Source organism: Panicum virgatum, chromosome 3K, assembly GCF_016808335.1.
Source record: "Panicum virgatum strain AP13 chromosome 3K, P.virgatum_v5, whole genome shotgun sequence".
NCBI lineage: Eukaryota > Viridiplantae > Streptophyta > Magnoliopsida > Poales > Poaceae > Panicum > Panicum virgatum.
Window position 1 is genome coordinate 46,355,862 of NC_053138.1, and position 18,692 is coordinate 46,374,553.

Genomic DNA, 18,692 nt, shown 5'->3' on the forward strand with positions numbered 1-18,692 from the left:
GCTGAGAGCTGACAAGTGAACACACATGCTAGTGGCCGGTGGAGTTATATATATGCATCTACTGCAGATGCATGGAGCCATCACAAGTGTGAAAGCATGTGTACATGCTTGTTCACTAGCAGTTGATTGCCACTAGGAGGTGGAGCCCTTTTGCTTTTGGAAGTCATCTTAAATTCGGAGGCCTTGAGGGAGACATGCACTTAGCTATGGCTGTTGGCCTGCCTGTTGGGGCTTGGAGATGAGAGTGTTTTTTGCTCCTTGATTGCTTTGGTTGTTCAAAATTGCTATTGACATAGTACGTCAGCACATGCTTATGTAAGCATGTGCCTGGCATTGCAATGGCTTTTCAAAAGAAATGATTTATTTTCCAGTAAGATCAGTAAACATTTTGAGTTACCATAACAGTACTCTTTTGGATTCATGACATAGAAGTATAGAACCACACATATTTTGCTTGAATCTCTCTCTATCTCTATCTCTACTTATTACTAAAGCACCGTCAATCGGAATCCTAATCGGGATCCGAACAAATCAATCTGAATCTCAATCGAAACCGGACAATTATTAATACCTCACGCTGTCTTGCACATGGAGTTACCATCAAAAAATTAGTAGTCTCATGTAGCTATATGGATAAAATTTATAATATCAAATTGAAGTTTGCATAGTTTACACCTGATATGTTCCCTACTAGTTATAACTAAATTGCACATTCAGAATTTCAGTAGTTACAAGCATCTCTTTTTTTATAGCGACAAGAAGACTCGACTCTGTAGCTTGATGATAAAGGTGGGCCATCAAAAAGCGACTCGTGAATAAACTTCTATGTTTTCTAGATCAAAGAAATTAAATAAACTTTTAGTGTTTGAATGTAGGATATATGTTTTGTGTGCATAGTGTTTGTTTGGCTGGTGTACTTTTCATTGTTTGGTTTCTCAATGGCTAAGGACAACGCTTTTGTATGCATATAGTGCATAGTGTCTTCGGATAAGGACGCCGTGGGCTAGTTGGAGTTACACGTGAACAATAACATTCAATGGTTTGGTCTCATAAGTCATAAGGGAGAAGCAACACTTTTTTAAAATACCGTACAAATACTGACGTTCACAAACGCACGCGCACTCACCTCTATGGGTACACACAAACAATCCTGCCCCTACGAGCACCTTCAAGAGACCGATCCTGCAGATCCTTGAGATCATCGAAGTCACCACTGTGACTCGCCATCGACGGAAAAGTCACTGATTAACGCTCCAACTTTTAAAATGCGCATATTTGTGTAACTAAACTTTTAAAATATGTCGTCTCAGGTCCAAAACACAAATTAAGTGCGTGACCGCTAACCAATATGTAAATAGTGCTATTTGAACATTCTCTGCCATACATATTTGTTTAGCAATCTCCTTGGAGCATAACAACATGTTTCCACCATACTTATCTTAATATGAATGTTATTGTTCTGCTATTCTTATCTTAGATTTGTAGCTACTGTACTATGAAGTCGGATTTAAGGTTCGGCAAATGACGTACAAAAAAGCTGATAAGCTTGGGAGTAGTCGCTATGTGGCAAAATATAGGCCTCCTATGATACGGATCAAGATGGGAGTGGGCCGGGTCGACCCAATGGGTAGTTGGCCCGACCCACGAGAGCAGCGCCAATGGGTCACATGAGCCGGCCTCAAATAAGAGAAGGATCCATAGAAGTCTGAGTCTATCGACCCAATGAGCAAGATGGGTCGACCCAAAATATTCCACCATCCCACACGCCATCTCTCTCTACAACGTCTTAGATTTTCGTGATAATTATTTGGTGTCAATCTTTTTTTCTCTCACATCCCTAATCTGTTTCTATTGCCTTCGTACAAATTGATCAATTGTTCGTGACGTGTTCGGGTTCTTGGACCAGAACTTGGGGTCGAAGTTTTTTTACTACTCAACAAGTACGGTGCACTCAAGACCTAGACACATATCTGGAAATCGCAATTCATACCAAATCTAAATAGGCCCATGCGTAATTGACTTGAGACAAACCAAATAAAAAAATCAGGTGGAAACTGTATGTGCTTTAGAAATAGCAAGTAAAGAAAGGCAAATATATACGTGGGTGCTACGGATAAAGTTGGTATAAATACCGAATACGTATACATTAATCTATAGAGATCTACATGTGTAGCGAAAATGGCCTCTCATGCCATATTTCAATACTTGGACTAATGTGATTGTTAAGATGACTATTCTCAGGCTTTTAGGTTCAAGTGATGACAAACAGAAGAGAGACGTAGCAAGGCCCGAAGGGCCGCCCCTACGAGGGTTCCGCATTGGCAGATGAAGACCGAGGAAAATACCTACACCGGTTGAACCGACGATGCATCGGTCAATTTCATCGGTTTAGTTGTCCAGAGAGGTGGTTTTTGGAGGAACGTGAAGAAGTTACACTCACCGGTTAAACCGACGTTAATATTACATACACCGGTTGATTGCATCGGTTAAACCGGCGATACACCGGTTGATTGCTAACGGCTAGTTTTTCAAATAGCAGTTTACATACACCGGTTGAACCGATGATGGCTTTTGGGGTACGTCGGATTAACCGGCGTTACACAGTTTTTCTGGCAGCTTTTCTCCAACGGCTATATTTGCTTATGCTGCCTATATATACCCCCAAGGCCGGGTCATTTGGAAATGCTGGAGACCAAGGAAGAATACAAGAGCCAAAGATCATCTCCAACCACCATAGTGCTTCATTGTACATCATATAGGCTTAAGCACACTTGTGAGAGTGCTTAGTGCTTGTAATAGGGATTAGTTCTTGCGAGAGCTCCCTTGAGAGAAGTCTTGTTGCGGCAAGCAACTTGTGATCCGTCGTGTGACCCTCCGTCTTGGTGTGGAGTGACAACGACACTTTGTGCGGAGGAAGAGGAGGCCCCCTCCTTGGTGGAGAAGCTCCGTAGTGGATTTCGGCCGGGTGACCGAGAGAGACGGTGGTGGTGCACGAGACTTAGTGTCTTGTGGGCACTTGCCTTTGCTTGCCGGCATCGCCTTGGTGGCGTAGTGCAAGACGGTGATCGGAAGAGCCTCGGTGTCCCGTGGACGTAGGCGTTTATGCCGAACCACGTTACATGACCGTGTCTACTCGGGAGTTTGCATCCCTCTTGCACTTACCTCTTTACTTACCGCATTACGTTTCCGCATTTACTCTACCTTGCATACCTTTACTTTCCTAGTAAGTTTGATTAGGATTAGCTAGGTTGCAAGTCTTTTTAGGGGTAAGTAGAGAGTAGCATAGATAATCCTTAGTCATAACTAGCATGTGTAGGACGTGTTAGGTTTATCTCATGCAAGTAGTTTGAGCCCTAGGTTAAAAAGGGATTAGCGACCCTATTCACCCCCTCCCCCTCTAGGGTCGGACACCCCGGTGATCCTTACAACATGGTCGAGTCGTGAACTGAAGGCTTGTCCAACTTGCATATGGAATGAACTAATGCCCACATGTCAATAAGACAATGACATAAGACGGACCAAACCAAAATTTGGGTGGAAACTTTACTTACTTTAGTAATAAGTTATAGATATAGATAATTATGTATGAGTCAACACATTATACCCGTTGGGCCAATAAAGCCACCTACAATTGATAGATGGGTCGGCACGTGACCTAATAAATTGGCCCTGAGCCCATAGGGCCAGGTCCAAGGCCAGATCCGGGCCGATCCATTCCCATCCTGAGATTAGGATGGACAAACTATATATGAAGAAGGTGCTCGAGATGAGTTAGAATATGGTCCGAAAATATTGTGCAATAACAATACATATGTACTAAACTTATCTTTATTGGTTGTGTGGAGTCAACTTTTAACTGAAGAATCCAGAGCCCTGTTTGGTTTGTGCTATGCTAGGAAGTGTAGCAATTTTGACCATTAATTAGAGGTGTTAAATGAAGGCAGTTTACAAAACCAACTCAAGAACTCCTGCGCTAGGAACCCCGAAAAATCTAATGACGCCTTTAACCGCTTGATTTGAGGATGGTTACTGTAGCATCATTGTAGCCAATCATCGGTTAATTACCGACATTAGATTCGTCGCGAAAAATTACACACATCCCTGAAGAAGTTTTGCAAATTGATTTGTTTAGCCCTTCATGCGGATTCTAGAATTGACATTCTAGGATCCTAGAATGGGAACCAAACGGGGCCAAGATATTTATGTGGGAATACCTTGAGCCATAAAGCATGCTTGAGAAGAATGGGTCACCAAAGCAAAGGACATGACTATTCCTCACGTCACAAATATATGTAGGCGTTTTTGGGCTTGGGCTAATTGCGCTTAGCACGGTAAACAAATACTACTAAATGGATGATGTAATAATTTGAAAGAGCGAGGTTCTTATTACCCATAAGATCAGGCTTCCTTTCAATCATATATAGCACATGGTAATTGATTAGATCGTTGATTCTCTTTGTTACGTGTAATAAAATTTAAATAAAAGATTTCAATGCATCTGCCACTGTAAAAAAACAACAATATGGCGATACCCATATTTTTTTAGATAATGCAAAAAAATCCGGGTTCAAACTCTTCTAAAGAAAGGCATCAGTCCGCAATCATTACAATCATACACCTAGAGTTTAAACCATATTGTGTTTAAAATTAAAGACCACTAGGCAAAATGAAGGGCATCCATAGGACGCGAAGAAATAGAAAGCTAAAGATTCTAGAAGTTGGCATGCTTCGACTAGCCGCTCCCTTCAGTCATCAATGTGCTGCAACAGAGCCTACAACCGGAGCGTCCCTATGAAAAGCACATGCAAAACAGTTTTTGGTATACAATTAATTTGGTGGTACAGATCCAAGTAATCCAATGACCAAGGCATCAGCAGACATGGAATCAATTGAGTTCAAGAGCCTAGGTTTGTTCAATGAATCTTGCTGGCGTCAGACAAAATATAGTACCGGCTAATGAGCAGTGGACAACAGACGAGATGATCTTGTGAAGGATCCGCTATAGTGATCGATTACATTCAGTACCATGCTTGGTGGTCGTATTAAATAAGTAATCACAAATGAGTGTCGCTTTTGGTTGGATGTAGCCAAGACGACGTTTCAAATTAACTCGAATCATCTTCTTATTTAGGGTTTTGCTACGGTACACCCAAGTCACTGTGGGCATAATTTTAAAGATTATGTAGCAAGATTTGTCTTGAAAACGTGCAGTGTAGTTCATAAACTTAAATCATTTCTTGCTATACACCTCGACAAGTGCTACTTGTCCATACGCAGAGTCATAAAATGCTTACATTCAAAACCTGTACAAGTGGACATTTATAAGACCTACTAAGATCATCGTAATCGTGCGTTGGACCTTGCACATGGAGAAATTATCTATCGCGCGAAATCTCGCGACGTGGCAGAGTGTCAGCCCTCTTGCTTTGACATGGATCGACCAACCAAGAGGAAAGGGACTCAACATGTGACAGATGCTACATTGCGCCACGCGCTGTTGCACAACAGCCGGCATGCCCCGGGCGCACATTATTAGTGGCATTTCGATCTTTTTTGTGTAAAGTATGCATGAGAGAAAGAATTTAAGCGATGTGGCACGCCTTGGACCATAATTTCCCGCAGCTATGTTTTCCACGGACGCATCACATCGGACGCGCTGTTGCACACAGCCGGCACCACCAAGAGAAAGGACTCAACATGTGACAGATGCTACATTGCGCCACGCGCTGTTGCACAACAGCCGGCATGCCCCGGGCGCACATTATTAGTGGCATTTCGATCTTTTTGTGTGTTAAAGTATGCATGAGCGAAAGAATTTAAGCGATGTGGCACGCCTTGGACCATAATTTCCCGCAGCTATGTTTTCCACGGACGCATCACATCGGAAAGGGTCTGTTTGGTTGAGCTCGGATCCACGAATTCTTATCTTGAGCTCCAACATCAGGCCTCTGTATTATTTGTTTCGACGTATTGTATCCTTTGTTCCTTCATCACAGAATAGCCAGCGCGAGCGGTCACGAGTTGGTGTACGTGTCTACCACGTCGGCCATACATGAATCGCGTCGCTAGCACACCGACCGGTGGCAACACTACAGCTAGGTACCTGCTGCATTCCTAGTCCTCGAGCACCGCCATCGGTGCTGCCTCTGATGTGGTGGTGTAGCTCAGCGTAGGGTCTACTGACTGCTTCGAAAGATACGAGGCCATGTGCCTTCAAAAGCTCGCATGTGGCTTGCTACAGGCCATCTGTTGTGCGATACGCCCTGTGCAGAAACAGTAGCTGTGGATTGGATGGCTGACCACTACATAGGGATGCAAGTCCCATATTTTTTGGATCATTGGATCGACCCAAAATTTGATAAAACTAGAACATTTGGCGCGCGATGCGCGCCCTACCATTTAAACAATCAAACATAAATTAATGAAAAGTAATAAAATGAGCAATTAAATATATGTGGGATAAATTCAACACAAAATCAAAGCATAGGGTAGTATACATCGTTAAATGCAAATATTTGAACAATGTGGATACACTAGCCATCATAGGTATCTCATATGCGGCGTGTTGGCTAGCGCTCGTCACTGTGCTGTGCTTGAGCTCGCGCTCATGCTGGAACATGTTGCCGCACCGCCCTTTAGCCATCAGCAGGGACCGACCCACCACGATGCACCCCCTGTTGCCTTGTCTGTCACCGCTCCAAGCCTCAGCGGCTCGTGCTGCGTCCGAGCTAGGATGTCGTGCCTGCACAAGCACCGGTGTCAGCCGGACCGCGCTATAGTGGCATCCAAGCTCAAGGCGTGCACCATGCTCATCAGCTTTTCCCGGTCATACATGAACTACACATGGATTCATCACAAGATAGATATTTTGCCAGCATAGTTCAGTTAAGTTTTTTTTTCTTACAGTGAACCTTTCAATGAACGAACAGACTCCAGTTGACAAATTTATAAGTTCAAGCTGAGTCCAACTCCTACATATTATGCTCTTTTATGTCCTAAATAATTGACCACTTTGTTCCTACGACCTTTTGCTACAGGTAAATTTGAGATGAAGTACAATAAGAACAGGTGCCCAAAAAGATAGTGCCTTATTAAAGATGATATCTGTAGAACAAAAAAAGCAAAATCTGTGTAGAACAAAGTGAGAGTGGATTAACAACCTTGCGGAAATATGGGCTGTGGTTTTCAAAAGCATCCAGAAGTGCAGGAAGAAATGTTGACAAATGAGCCATGAGGTTTTCCTGTGACAAACAATTCACAAGATGCAAATAAGAACAAAGATTATTAGCAATATGCGATATGGGAAAGATAAGGTAGTTGTACGTCTCACCCAACTCATAACATGGATCAAAGTAAAACAATGAGTTGTACACATGCTGCTCTACTTGACTACCAGTTCTATCCATGAATATACAAATGCCAGATTGAGGCTCGCAGTACAGCTTTAAGCTGGTTGCAGACAACAGGAAACTTGGTGGGCTGATTACCTTGCCCAAACTATTGATGCTGATAATAAGATTTTTCTCATCTTGGCAGGATAATTGAGAAGATATGACCTGCATATTTACAAGAGGAAACAAAAATACTTAGAAACAAATTGAAAGAACAGTTGATGTGGGGAAAAAGACATGTAACATGTTGTTCGGGGCCCTTTTCCATTGGAGAGGTAACAATTACTCCATGCCTTAGTGAAATAATGCACTACCTCATCTGTATGATACTAACCTACCTTTTTTAGCTCAACAAATCGTACATTGGAATCTGTAGATCAACCCAAGTCCCAGCAGTTGGAATGCTTGAATTCTCGTACATGTGCATGGTTTTGAGTGATCATGTGCAAATATGGTTAATCTTTTAGTGCAGTGGAATGAAATGAAAACGCAACCCAAATGTTTGTTTAGTGTTTGATGGGTTTTGCATTGTAGGGATTCATGAAGCTGGGACAATCCAAGGAAGATAAGCTTAGGAGAGTTACATTTCAGATATAGGTTCTGCATTTAAGGTAGATTGACATTTCAGATATAGGTTCTGCATTTAAGGTGTGGACAAAGGTTCTTAATCTTATATATTTAGCAATAGAGCAAGTGTTCTGTCTTCTGGCTTATTTACTAATTTAATCGATGATAGCCAAAATCGTCTCTCTCAAAAATGTCTGGGGCAGCCAAAATGCTAGCTAGATTTTAGTTACCAACAATTACCACCTGGAAGTGCAATGCTCAGGTGACTGACTGCTGCAATCCCATTATGCTAGCTCAGGCTCAGTCCTTAATGTGCTGAAAAGCCACAGGCAAACAGAGAAGAGGGGCGAGAAGGAATCGAGGCCGTACCGTGCTTCCATGTCCGACAGACCGGCGCGCGAGGGTGGAGGCGAGGCGTGCCGACACCATGGGCGGAGGCGAGGCGGAGGCCCTCGGTGGAAGCACCCGGTGGTCGCCCTCGGGCGCCCATGGTGGCGAAATGGATGGCGCCCTCGCAGAAGGCGTGGGTCACCGTCAGCCTCTGCGCGCGGCTGCTGATGGCCGGCTTCCTTGCCGCCTTCGCGTGCTGCAAGTATGCCAACCGTCGGCGGGACAGCGCCAGCAGCGGCCTAGGCGGCGCTGGGCACGATGCGGCTGCAGGCGCCCGTCGCCGCATTCCTCCTCTGCCAGGGCAGGCGCAGGACCGCCCAACGCGGCGGCGCTCGACGCCAGCATGTTCCCGCCACCATCGTCCCTGGCGCCTGTGCTCACTTCTCGCCGCCGCCGCGCCCCTGCTGCTCGCCGTCCCTCAATCCCAATCTCTCCCTGTCACCTCTCTTATCAGCCCAACTCACCTCCGCCGCGACGGCCCTTGGCGGCGCAGCCTGTCGCCTCCCGCTCCGGCGAGGCCGACTCCGCAGTAGGCGCGGGCAGCAGCGGCAGCGTCCGCCCCTCCGCCCTCCGCACCTCCAAGGGCAAGCGAAACGTGCGCGCCGGCGGCGCCACGGCCGCCGCATCATGTGGCTACCATCCCTGTGGCCGGCCGGCCCGCGCCCTACTCCCTCGGGGCTGCCCCCCGCGGCGGATTTGGATCTCGTGGGAGTGGGTGGCTGCGGCGGCGAGGAGGAGGAGCGCCGGCGGGGAGGGTGGCGGAGGCAGGTGGAGAGGGAGAAAGGGGAGGGGAGGCGGTGGCGGCGTGGAGTGAGAAGGAGAGGGGGCGGTGGCGGCAGGGAGCCGAAGGTGGGAGAGGGCGGCGCAGGGAGACGGGGAGGAGGGAGAGGGGGCTAGGGTTTGGGGTTGCGGGAGGGGCTTACTGCAAAAGTGCATAGCGAGGGTGTTTTGAAAACATGGTAGCATTATTGATTTTTTTCTTCTCTGTGTTGAAATAAACATTAATACAAGGGTCTTTATGGTAAATATATAAACGTGGGAATTGTATGGCCTGAGCAAGATAGGCTTAGTTGCTAATTTCAGAAAATTGAAGGGCTTTTTCGTGAAATTGCCAGAGCACGCAAGGGACGGCACGCGTCCAGTTTTTCGCGTGAAACGCGGTGGAGAGAGAGCAGAGGGATGGATTTTAACCATTCCGATAAACTAGAATGACATGCTACGTAATTAATTTGAAAGAGAATGAACTAACATGAAAAACCCAAAAACACCAATAAGTACCCACTTGCATCCCTACCACTACATAATTGAAGCAACTAAGTATGATCCCAAAAGCCGAAATGAAAAGTGAAATAATAATAAATAAAAGGTCTGAAAAATGAGAAGTTAAGGAGAAAAGGTCCGAAATTCAGGTGGTGTGGTATTGTGCAGCAAACATTCAGGTTGCATATAGCAAAATCGCATATTTAGCAAAACAGATGCAAGTCTCATCCTTTGCCACAACCAAACCCAACACGACCGTCAAATGTTACAGGTATATCGAATCGATGACTTTTGCCAGTACCCAGCAGGCCAGTAGCAATGAGTCAATGATTCATGAGAAACTAAAGTGACTGGTTGTAAAAGCACAATGTAAATGGATCTTCAGATCCATGTCCGACGCTACAGGATTCAGTTCAAAACTCCAAGCGGGCCGCCATGTCATGGAAGACCAATCAGTAGCTGCGGCCCCAGAACGACCACTTCTTTGCTGGCTTTCCAGAGGCGAAGCACAGGGTTCCTGAATTTGGGCGCGCAACACAGGTCAGCAGTTGCATGATTGGTTCAAAACAAACACTGCAAGAATTGGTTCAAGAGAATCACAGAGCTAATATTTGCTTCCACTACATAGCATACGGTACCTTCTGGAAGTTCTGGCTGATCGAATGGAGTACACAATGTTTTTGCAGCTCCGAGGTCCCCCTTGGTCCGAGCTTTCACATCTTTCTCAACTTCCTGTACGGAGAAAATAAAATAAAATTATATGGACATTGCAATTTGAAAGAGTTGAAATAGTACAATTATATGGACTTTCAATTTTCAAAATTTACGATCCCTTTGGAAATACTTATATTTCTGTAGTATAAACCAAAGACTCAAAAATGATGACAATGATGCAATATTATGGGAACAGAGTTTCCCAAAAAAAGAAAACCATAGTCCCACTTCTATATTTAGACGTATGCCAGTGGCAAAAGTGTGCCAGTGACTCCTATTAGTTAATTGTCATTAATAAGGTTTCAAAGAATTGATTCATGACAGAAGGCAAATCTGAAAAAAAAAATATAGAACAGATCATGTACCTCCTCATCACACCATGGAGCCAAGATCAACCTTTTGTTGTTCAGAGCAGTTGTGAATTCATCCCAGGTGTGGATGACTTCAATGCAGGCATCTCTCTTTTCTTTGGCTGTTTTGAGAAGGTTTGCTTGGATCTCATCCAGCAATACTTTAACCTCCTCAACTAAATTGGCCACAGGAATATCAACCTTTGCACCATTGTCTCGGCGGACAACGCGCACCTTAATAGAATAGGATTGCAGAAAACATAAGAAAATCAGAACATTATTGCCACTCTGCGTATCTATCTGAGATAAGGAAAAGATTGGTAGCTGCAAAATATGCATCGATTGGTGATCAATAGGGGGGCAAAACCAACAGGGAACAGCCTAAGCACCTTATCCTAGTCTCCAGGAACAAGTTACATAGGAGAGGAAGTGCTAGAATTATAGAACCACTACTAATTCCAGCAAAAATCCAAAAGGCAGTGACATATTAAACAAGATCAACCTGTTACTAACAATGCTGTTTGTCTTTCAAATGGATATGAAAAGCAGTACTGTTAATTACTGCAGATAGTGCTAGAGAAGAGAAGCAATACAGTAGTTTATGAGGTGCATGAATCTGTGTGAACAAAAGCCTTAACAATACTAGTGAGTTAGTGACCACCTATATAGACATAATATTTAGAACTGGTCGGAATTTGTAATCAGTACCTGTTGGTTGGCCAGATCTCTTGGCCCAATCTCAATTCTCAAAGGAACACCTTTCATTTCCCAGTGAGAATACTTCCAACCTGGAGAGTAATTTTCGCGGGTGTCCAAATCCGCTCGGAATCCAGACTCATTGAGAGTGTAAACAGTTGATTCGCAAGCTCCCTTTATGGCAGTTGTGTCAGAATCCTTGTAAGGCACTGGAATCACAATTACCTGGATTGGTGCCACCCTTGGTGGTAATACTAAGCCTTTGTCATCACCGTGTGTCATCACCATCACTCCAATCTGCAAGAAGAACATACATTACAACTGCAAACATAGATCGTGCAGACACCATCACTCCAATCCGCAAGAAGAGTCTATGCATTAAGAATGCAAACGTAAATTGTGCAGAACACTATGCACCCAGCAATTCTAGGCACAAAAAAGAACAATTAATCCAATGCAACATGTTTGTTAAAAAGGTTGCATGCCATTGCTATAAATTCTACAATGCTTGGAGTAGGCCTCGCCTGCACATCAGATCCTCGATAAACTAAGCGTGTAAACAACAATTAAAAGTTCAATTTTCTTTTTGCTTAATTTGGATGAGAATTGTGCTAGGCTTAATTCTAGGTAGATAGGGAGGGAGGGAGGGAGGGAGGGAGAATTAGGGGAAAGAGAGTAGTGGAAGAAGAGGCTCTGTGAGGGAGACCACCGATCTCTCCAGTCTTCAATCTTATGCACCCTCTCTCCCCAATCACCAGCACTCTTTGTTAGATTTAATCTTGGTTTTTTAGTAAGTCTTAGCATACAAGGAAAGTATACTAGTATTTGCATGTATGCACATAGGAAGCAAGGTATTAAACATAGCTGGTTTTCGGTTGGGCAGGTGCCATATGAGTGCGTATAGGTCTACGAGCTTGCAGAAAGTGGCAGCCATTCGTGTCTGAGTTGGAGTCTTTACTGTATGCTTATTTGGTACGTACACAAGCCAAGTGCAGAGTCCGAATACGAGTCGGTAGCTCGTAGGTCTGGATGGTCATGTACTCAGGACTATATAAGCAAGAGCACGTAATAGGATTTTTGCAATGTGAGAAATAGAGAACAAGAAAAGAATAAGCTGTCGCGGTCTCGGAAATCTGTGTTCTTGTGTTTCTCATGTTTGGTGTGTTAGATCCTAGTGAAAAGCCAACACTCTTTTGAGCTTGCACGCTACACTACTGCTCAGATGATTGTAGGTGAAGCAGGGGTGTTGCAACTTTACACTTGCCAACGACCCGTCAAGCCATGATGAGTAACTGATTGTACACATCAGCAGTTCCTGTCATCTTAACTACAGTGAGCTAACATACAAAACAAGGGTTGCACAAAATTGTAGGCAGGTATCTCTGGGAGAAATTGTCTCGGTGAGTATAACATTTAAGCTGTCATTTTGTTGGTTCAGGCTCAACTTGATGATTACATTACTCTACTTTCTGATTCCATATTTAAAGCTGGGAAATGAGATTTCAGAAGAAAAATGTGAAGAAAAAAAAGGCAGTGTAACATGGTTTGGAGTGCCAACCAGCTAGCAAAGGTCAATGAACATTCAATAACCTCCAAGCAAACAAGATTTTACGAAGATGTGAAAGTAATTGCAAGGGGGAGCTATTGACGCAATCACTCGTGTTCTGGGAGCTCCAATGCAAATTGATCTCAAGATGGCAAGGCATACCTCGTAAAAGTTAATTTTTAGGATACACTTGCTCAGTATATTATCAAATAATAGCTCTTAAACATATTTACAGAAAAAAAATGCATACAAAATCTACTTTCCATGGTTTCACTTGACAAGTGTATGGTGAAACAGTGGTTTGGATCGAGCTATTGGTGGTATATCAATTTTATTTTACAATTTTGAGAAATCTGAACCTTTGTTGACCCATTTATAAAGTGGTTTAAGAACCTAAGTGATATCAGGTACAAGTGTTTGAGGCTGTGTACTCTATTCACTATATTTCAACAAGCAATGCATACAAAAAGAAAGCATCATGCATATTTGAGAGAGGAAAAAAAACAGAAAGCATCATTTCCATCCAATAATGATTATGCATTTTCAATCAAATAAAGTGTAAGAATTACCGAGCGAGTTGTATATGCCCAAGAGTTTTGCCAAACCATTTCCCTTGCACCCTTCTCATTCTCAAAAGTAATATCAAACATCTTGGCGAAGTTTTGGCCAAGACAATGTGAGGTTGCACCTTGTATACCACGACCAGTGTTTGGAATGAAAGCCTGACAAAAAGATATTTAGCAACAAGCTCACAATAAAATACAGAAATTTATTTTCCTTTCCATCAATATAGTTAAGGAAAGGCTACATTCTGCAGGATTGCAGCAAAAATTTCCGTATCAATACCTCAACACTGGTGGTATAGAGTCCACCTGCAAATTTTTCCATCTCACTTTTCCTCCCTTTGGACACTGGAACTGCTAAAAATTCTTCATATATCCTTCTGTACAGTTCCAATATTTGTAGAACCTGAGAATGCCACCATGGATTAAAATGACTGATCATTGTAAATGTTATGCAATCATATTAGATTATTGCTACACAAACGGATTGTCCATTTCATTCATCACAGTCTGATACAAATAGTTTTTACACAGACCAACAACCTAGGTAAATACAAAAAAAAAAAAACTTTAAATTTCCTAAATGCAACATGAGGATACTAATAGAGCGTAATGTACAAATTAAATTAACAACATCACAACAAGACCAAATATAGATTAATATCATTTAATCTCACATATAACAATAGGCCAGTTGCTACTTCAGACTGCATATCTTCTAACATTCAGACTTTAATACTGGTCAAAATCAACTCAATCGCTGCAGTGTTACTGATAGACTCACCTACTAGTTGACAACAGAACAAAATTTAAACAGTGCAGAAATATGTACTTATCAAATACCTCTTTGTCTGCCTCTTCTTTAGTTGCAAAAGCTGTATGCCCTTCTTGCCACAGAAACTCACGGCTCCTGAAGAGAATAGTTGCAGAATGTTTAGTCCAGAACAATTAGGCTATCTACAAATGCGTTTAGCAAAAAGGAGTACCACAAGATTTGTACTTCAGTGTACATTTTTATGGTTATTACGATTTTGTAAATAGTAACGATATAAGTAAAAGATATCAAAGTTCAACTTCGAAGACCGTGCCAAGTCAAATCATGGCTTACAAAAATAGAAAGAGTACATTATCACATTTATTGAGTTCAAAAGGTGAATTTTTTTCTCAACTTCACAAATGTCAGGAAATTGGAAAGATGGCAGTCATGAGAAGATGAATAACTCAACTAGCAGGTGTTATGGGTACCGAACCAAAAATACCACACCGAACATTTTAACTAGTGAGGGTGAAAAATTTTGAGAGTACTGAAATTCTGCATTACTAAGTCTTCCACTGAACCATTTGATCCAAAATTTCTAGAACAGATACTCCTTCTGTCCCAAATTATAAGTCGTTTTGGCTTTTCAAGATATATAGATTTTTCTATGCACCTAGACATTATATATATATATATATATATAAGCATAGCAAAAACCCTGCACCTAAAAAAGCCAAAATGATTAATAATTTGGGACAACGGGAGTATCATTTGTAAGAAAGTGGTAGAGCTATATAATAGTTTTTTTTGTAAGAAAGTAAATATGGTATCTCCTTGGATTTTTTTAATAAAATGAGATCTAACCAGTGAGGCGGCAGCAATCTTGACATGTTCTAATCAGCAACTATGCTAATCAGACAACAACGAGTGTCTTGCAGGCATATGAGGTAATAAGGCAGAGAATAATAAAAAATGCATAACCACATTCATAGGGCAACAAATGAGGAGTACCTTATGAAAGGAGTAGGATTGCTAAACTCCCATCTAACAACATTACACCACTGGTTACACCTCAAAGGTAAGTCACGGTGGCTTCTTATCCATTTAGAGAAGTAAGGATACATGACAGTCTCGCTTGTGGGGCGGATTGCAATAGGAGCTTCCAGCTCAGATTTCCCTGATTTAGTCACCCAAGCTACCTGCATGATAAATAAAAAGGAACAGGCTACTTCTCTTACATAACAGAAAGCAGTATCAAGGTGAATAAAGCACTGATTACAAGGACCAGCAGCACTGGTGTAATTAGATTAACAAACAGATTCCATGAAACTAATACTTTGCTGCATGGCCACATCATAATGAACTAAGAACTTAACCCAAAAAGAATGAAAATCTGTGCCAGCTTCCAAAAATCTGTGCTAATGCCAACAAAATCCATAGCCGACAATAATAATAATTTATGATGATACAGACAAATTGACATTACTCTTTCTATTAATGGACCTTGTATATTCATGAGGGTCTTTATTTATTTGACATTGGCAATCACAACTAAACTCTTCCAAAATAGAACGGTATCATAAGGGTCACAAGGAGTTCATGAGATTGTGACCTTGTCTTTTCATTAGAGGGAGAGTAAATAATGGGGTACTTCAAAATTCTGATAAATCTTCATTTCTGGCCTTTCACAAAAACTCATTCATAACAAAACAGAAAACACATCTTCCTGGGATATCAGATGAAAATAATGATAAAACAGCTAGCTCGAGACAGTTTTGTGCCTGATTGCATGTACACTTTTCATAATCATTGAGCTTTTAACTCTTCAAAAGAAGTCTCTTACGCAAAGGCAGTCTGAACTGAAAAATTAAATAAATATCCTAACTGGGAAAAAAGTGGAAACATGGATGTAAAGGACAAGAGTAAAATGCACACCTCAGGTGCAAAGCCCTCAATGTGGTCCTTCTCCTTCTGTAGAACATTCTCAGTAACAAACAAAGGGAAATAATATGGTTTGAGCTTCAGCTTTTTAATTTCTGCATCAAAGAATTCCTGCACCAAACCATATAGCAGTTATCAAAGAGGACAGGATTGCAGTAGCATCATTATGCCTTCACAAACAGTCTCTAGACACGGGTGGATTTAATCTAAAAAAGACACAGGGTGGATATTTTTTTAGCACTGAGATACTTGCAATTACAGAATTGGTAGCAAATGACACTGATAGTTTGTTTAGGGGAATGGAAATTGATCAGAGGGAATATGAAACACTGATGAGCAGGTATTGAAAAACTTACTTTCAGCAGCTCCCAGATTTCCATCGCCCATGGCCTCAGTATATAACAACCCGAGATGTCATAGTACTCGATCATTTCACTGTTAACAACAACCTGGAGAAACAAATAACAAAGCCCGAGAGAATTAGGTACGATTTCACCTCTAAGGAAGCGTGATATTTAGATTTTGATGAAAGAATTTGGCCATATAGCAACTACTAGTAATCACCCAACAATTCAACAGCAATTCCTCAAAGATAGTATTCTGTTTGCCAGAAATGACCAAATGGAGCAACAGAATATCAGTTTGAACATGTTACTTAGTGGTATTGCTGCATCTCTAACAACAACACAAGCCAGCCAATCCAGTGCCTTGCAATTAGGGTGAGTTACTGTCATGTTTAGTTTTACAAATTCGCTGTGGAATCTAGCCAGTTACGGAAATAATTCTAGTAGGATTTTCTCATTACGGATTCCATAACACTTAAGACATAACTAAAAGCTATATCCGCAAATCAAACACTAAAATCATCACCAGCAACTAAATTTAGAACTGCAACAGCGTATCCACACCACAAACACTAAAGACATCATTCACAGCAAATCTAGATATGTAACGGTGTATCCGCACAACAGACACTGACGTAACGGCGGCGTTCGGTCACAGAGGCCAAAACCTGTTAGCCACCGGAACAGCAACCGAGACCGCCGCCGCATCAAATCCAGCCAGCTCTAGCAGTCAACGCCTTCAAATTCCATCCCCCGTCACAACCCCACCCCCAGCCGCAACAACAGCAACCCAATCGGGAGCACGCCCACAAATCTGGCGGCAGCAACCCTCGCGGCCAGGACGAAGCGAATAAACACCCAACGCACCTCGGAGTACCACTCCCCGAAGTTTTCGTCCTTCTTGTACGCCATCCCGAGCTTCGTCTCCTTCTTAACCTCCTTCTTCTTCCCCCCTGCGAGCCGGCACCCAAAAGCAAAAATCTCAAATCCAGCGAAAACTCAGCACCGCCGCACGGAGACGACGACGACGGCGACAGCGAGCTCGCACCTCCGCCGCCCTTGCCTCCGCCGGACGACATGGCTGGCGGATCCGGTGCGCGGGGGATCCGGGACGGGAGGGAGCGAGGAGAGAGGGCGGCGCGCTAGGGTTTAGTGGCGGCGGCGGCGGGCGGAATGGGGTAGGGCTAAGAGGTGGGGTGGGGTGGGGTGGGGTAGGGTAGAGTAGCGGCCACTCCGAGTCAGGGAGAAGTAGCGCGCAAGTAGCCAATGGGACAGCACGGGCACGCTTGGCCGTTGCGCGCGGGCCGGAATCCGTGGGCTCGGCCCACGGGTGACATCATGGGGGGTTCGGGCGGCGCGGGGGCCACACGGCGGTGGGTTGGTGTTCGTAGACCGGGAGCAAGGACGCGACTGCTGGGGTCTTGAATAAACAGGTGGTATTTGGATAATTGGATAGGTTATTACAAAATTGAAATTGAAAAGGACCGTGTCAGGTTGGTACTGGTGGGTTTGGTGGCCAAACCACTAGTCCCACACTCACAACTAGCATAGAATGGTTGTGAGAGGAGATAGAGACAATTGGGATGTGTTTGGAAGGGTGGCTGTGGCCAGCCCGACGCAGCGACCAGGCCATTGCCATCCAAAGCCTGGTGGCAACGGGCCACCCATCCTTGTTTGGCGCAGTAGCCCAACCCGGCCTAGGCGTTTCCAGGTGTTGTTTGGGTAGCACTTGGTAGCCGGGCTGGCAGCCCAACCACCACCAACTGCCAGTTTGGGGTGGTGTTTGTCGCCGAGCCAGGCTGGGCAACCACACTAGTTCTCACACAACAACACATTGCTATTGGCATGAACAAATATAATCAAACAATAGCACAAATGTTTATATATGGAATCAATGATGACAAGTACAATACCACAAGTACTTATGGACAGATTTCCACAATGTTTATATATAGAATTAATGATGGCAAGTACAATAGCACAATGTTTATATATGGAATAAAACATCATTTGTAACAGATTTGCATCATTCATTAGTAAGAGCATCCAAGGTTTTCACAGTCACAATACCAAGATTTACGGTCACAATACCAAGATTTACGGTCACAATACTAAAGTTCACAGTCACAATATCATGGTTCACGGTCACAATAATTTTTCACACAGTCACAAT

At 43.2% G+C, this 18,692-nt stretch overlaps 2 protein-coding genes across 2 annotated transcripts; both read right to left on the minus strand.

The window, feature by feature from the left end:
- Positions 1-6,418: 6,418 nt before the first annotated feature.
- LOC120700961 lies at positions 6,419-9,126 on the minus strand. Its single transcript, XM_039985146.1, has 4 exons — positions 8,328-9,126; positions 7,488-7,556; positions 7,161-7,241; positions 6,419-6,742 (listed from the first exon to the last, which is right to left on the minus strand). Exons 1-4 carry the CDS (start codon positions 8,385-8,387, stop codon positions 6,419-6,421), a joined length of 534 nt encoding a protein of 177 aa, XP_039841080.1. The 5' UTR covers positions 8,388-9,126.
- A 610-nt stretch (positions 9,127-9,736) lies between these two features.
- LOC120699354 (proline--tRNA ligase, cytoplasmic-like) lies at positions 9,737-17,730 on the minus strand. The gene is made up of 12 exons (XM_039983323.1): positions 17,568-17,730; positions 17,387-17,472; positions 16,532-16,624; positions 16,170-16,286; positions 15,246-15,433; positions 14,321-14,387; positions 13,761-13,883; positions 13,484-13,636; positions 11,381-11,665; positions 10,688-10,906; positions 10,247-10,340; positions 9,737-10,125 (listed from the first exon to the last, which is right to left on the minus strand). The coding sequence occupies exons 1-12, from the start codon at positions 17,596-17,598 to the stop codon at positions 10,061-10,063; spliced, it is 1,521 nt and encodes a 506-aa protein (XP_039839257.1). The 5' UTR covers positions 17,599-17,730; the 3' UTR covers positions 9,737-10,060.
- Between the last annotated feature and the right edge of the window lie 962 nt (positions 17,731-18,692).

What these genes read in the sequence shown, in the direction of transcription:
- LOC120700961 (XM_039985146.1), bottom strand. Translation starts at nt 8,387, where the DNA reads ATGGTGTCGGCACGCCTCGCCTCCACCCTCGCGCGCCGGTCTGTCGGA. An exon ending in CTGTCGGACATGGAAGCACG is followed by an intron (nt 7,557 to 8,327) that starts GTACGGCCTCGA and finishes GTAAATATGCAG; the next exon opens with GTCATATCTTCTCAATTATC. An exon ending in GCATCAATAGTTTGGGCAAG is followed by an intron (nt 7,242 to 7,487) that starts GTAATCAGCCCA and finishes TGTTTGTCACAG; the next exon opens with GAAAACCTCATGGCTCATTT.
- LOC120699354 (XM_039983323.1), bottom strand. Translation starts at nt 17,598, where the DNA reads ATGTCGTCCGGCGGAGGCAAGGGCGGCGGAG. An exon ending in AATCCTACTCCTTTCATAAG is followed by an intron (nt 14,388 to 15,245) that starts GTACTCCTCATT and finishes TATTCTCTTCAG; the next exon opens with GAGCCGTGAGTTTCTGTGGC. An exon ending in TCAGCCAGAACTTCCAGAAG is followed by an intron (nt 10,126 to 10,246) that starts GTACCGTATGCT and finishes GCCCAAATTCAG; the next exon opens with GAACCCTGTGCTTCGCCTCT.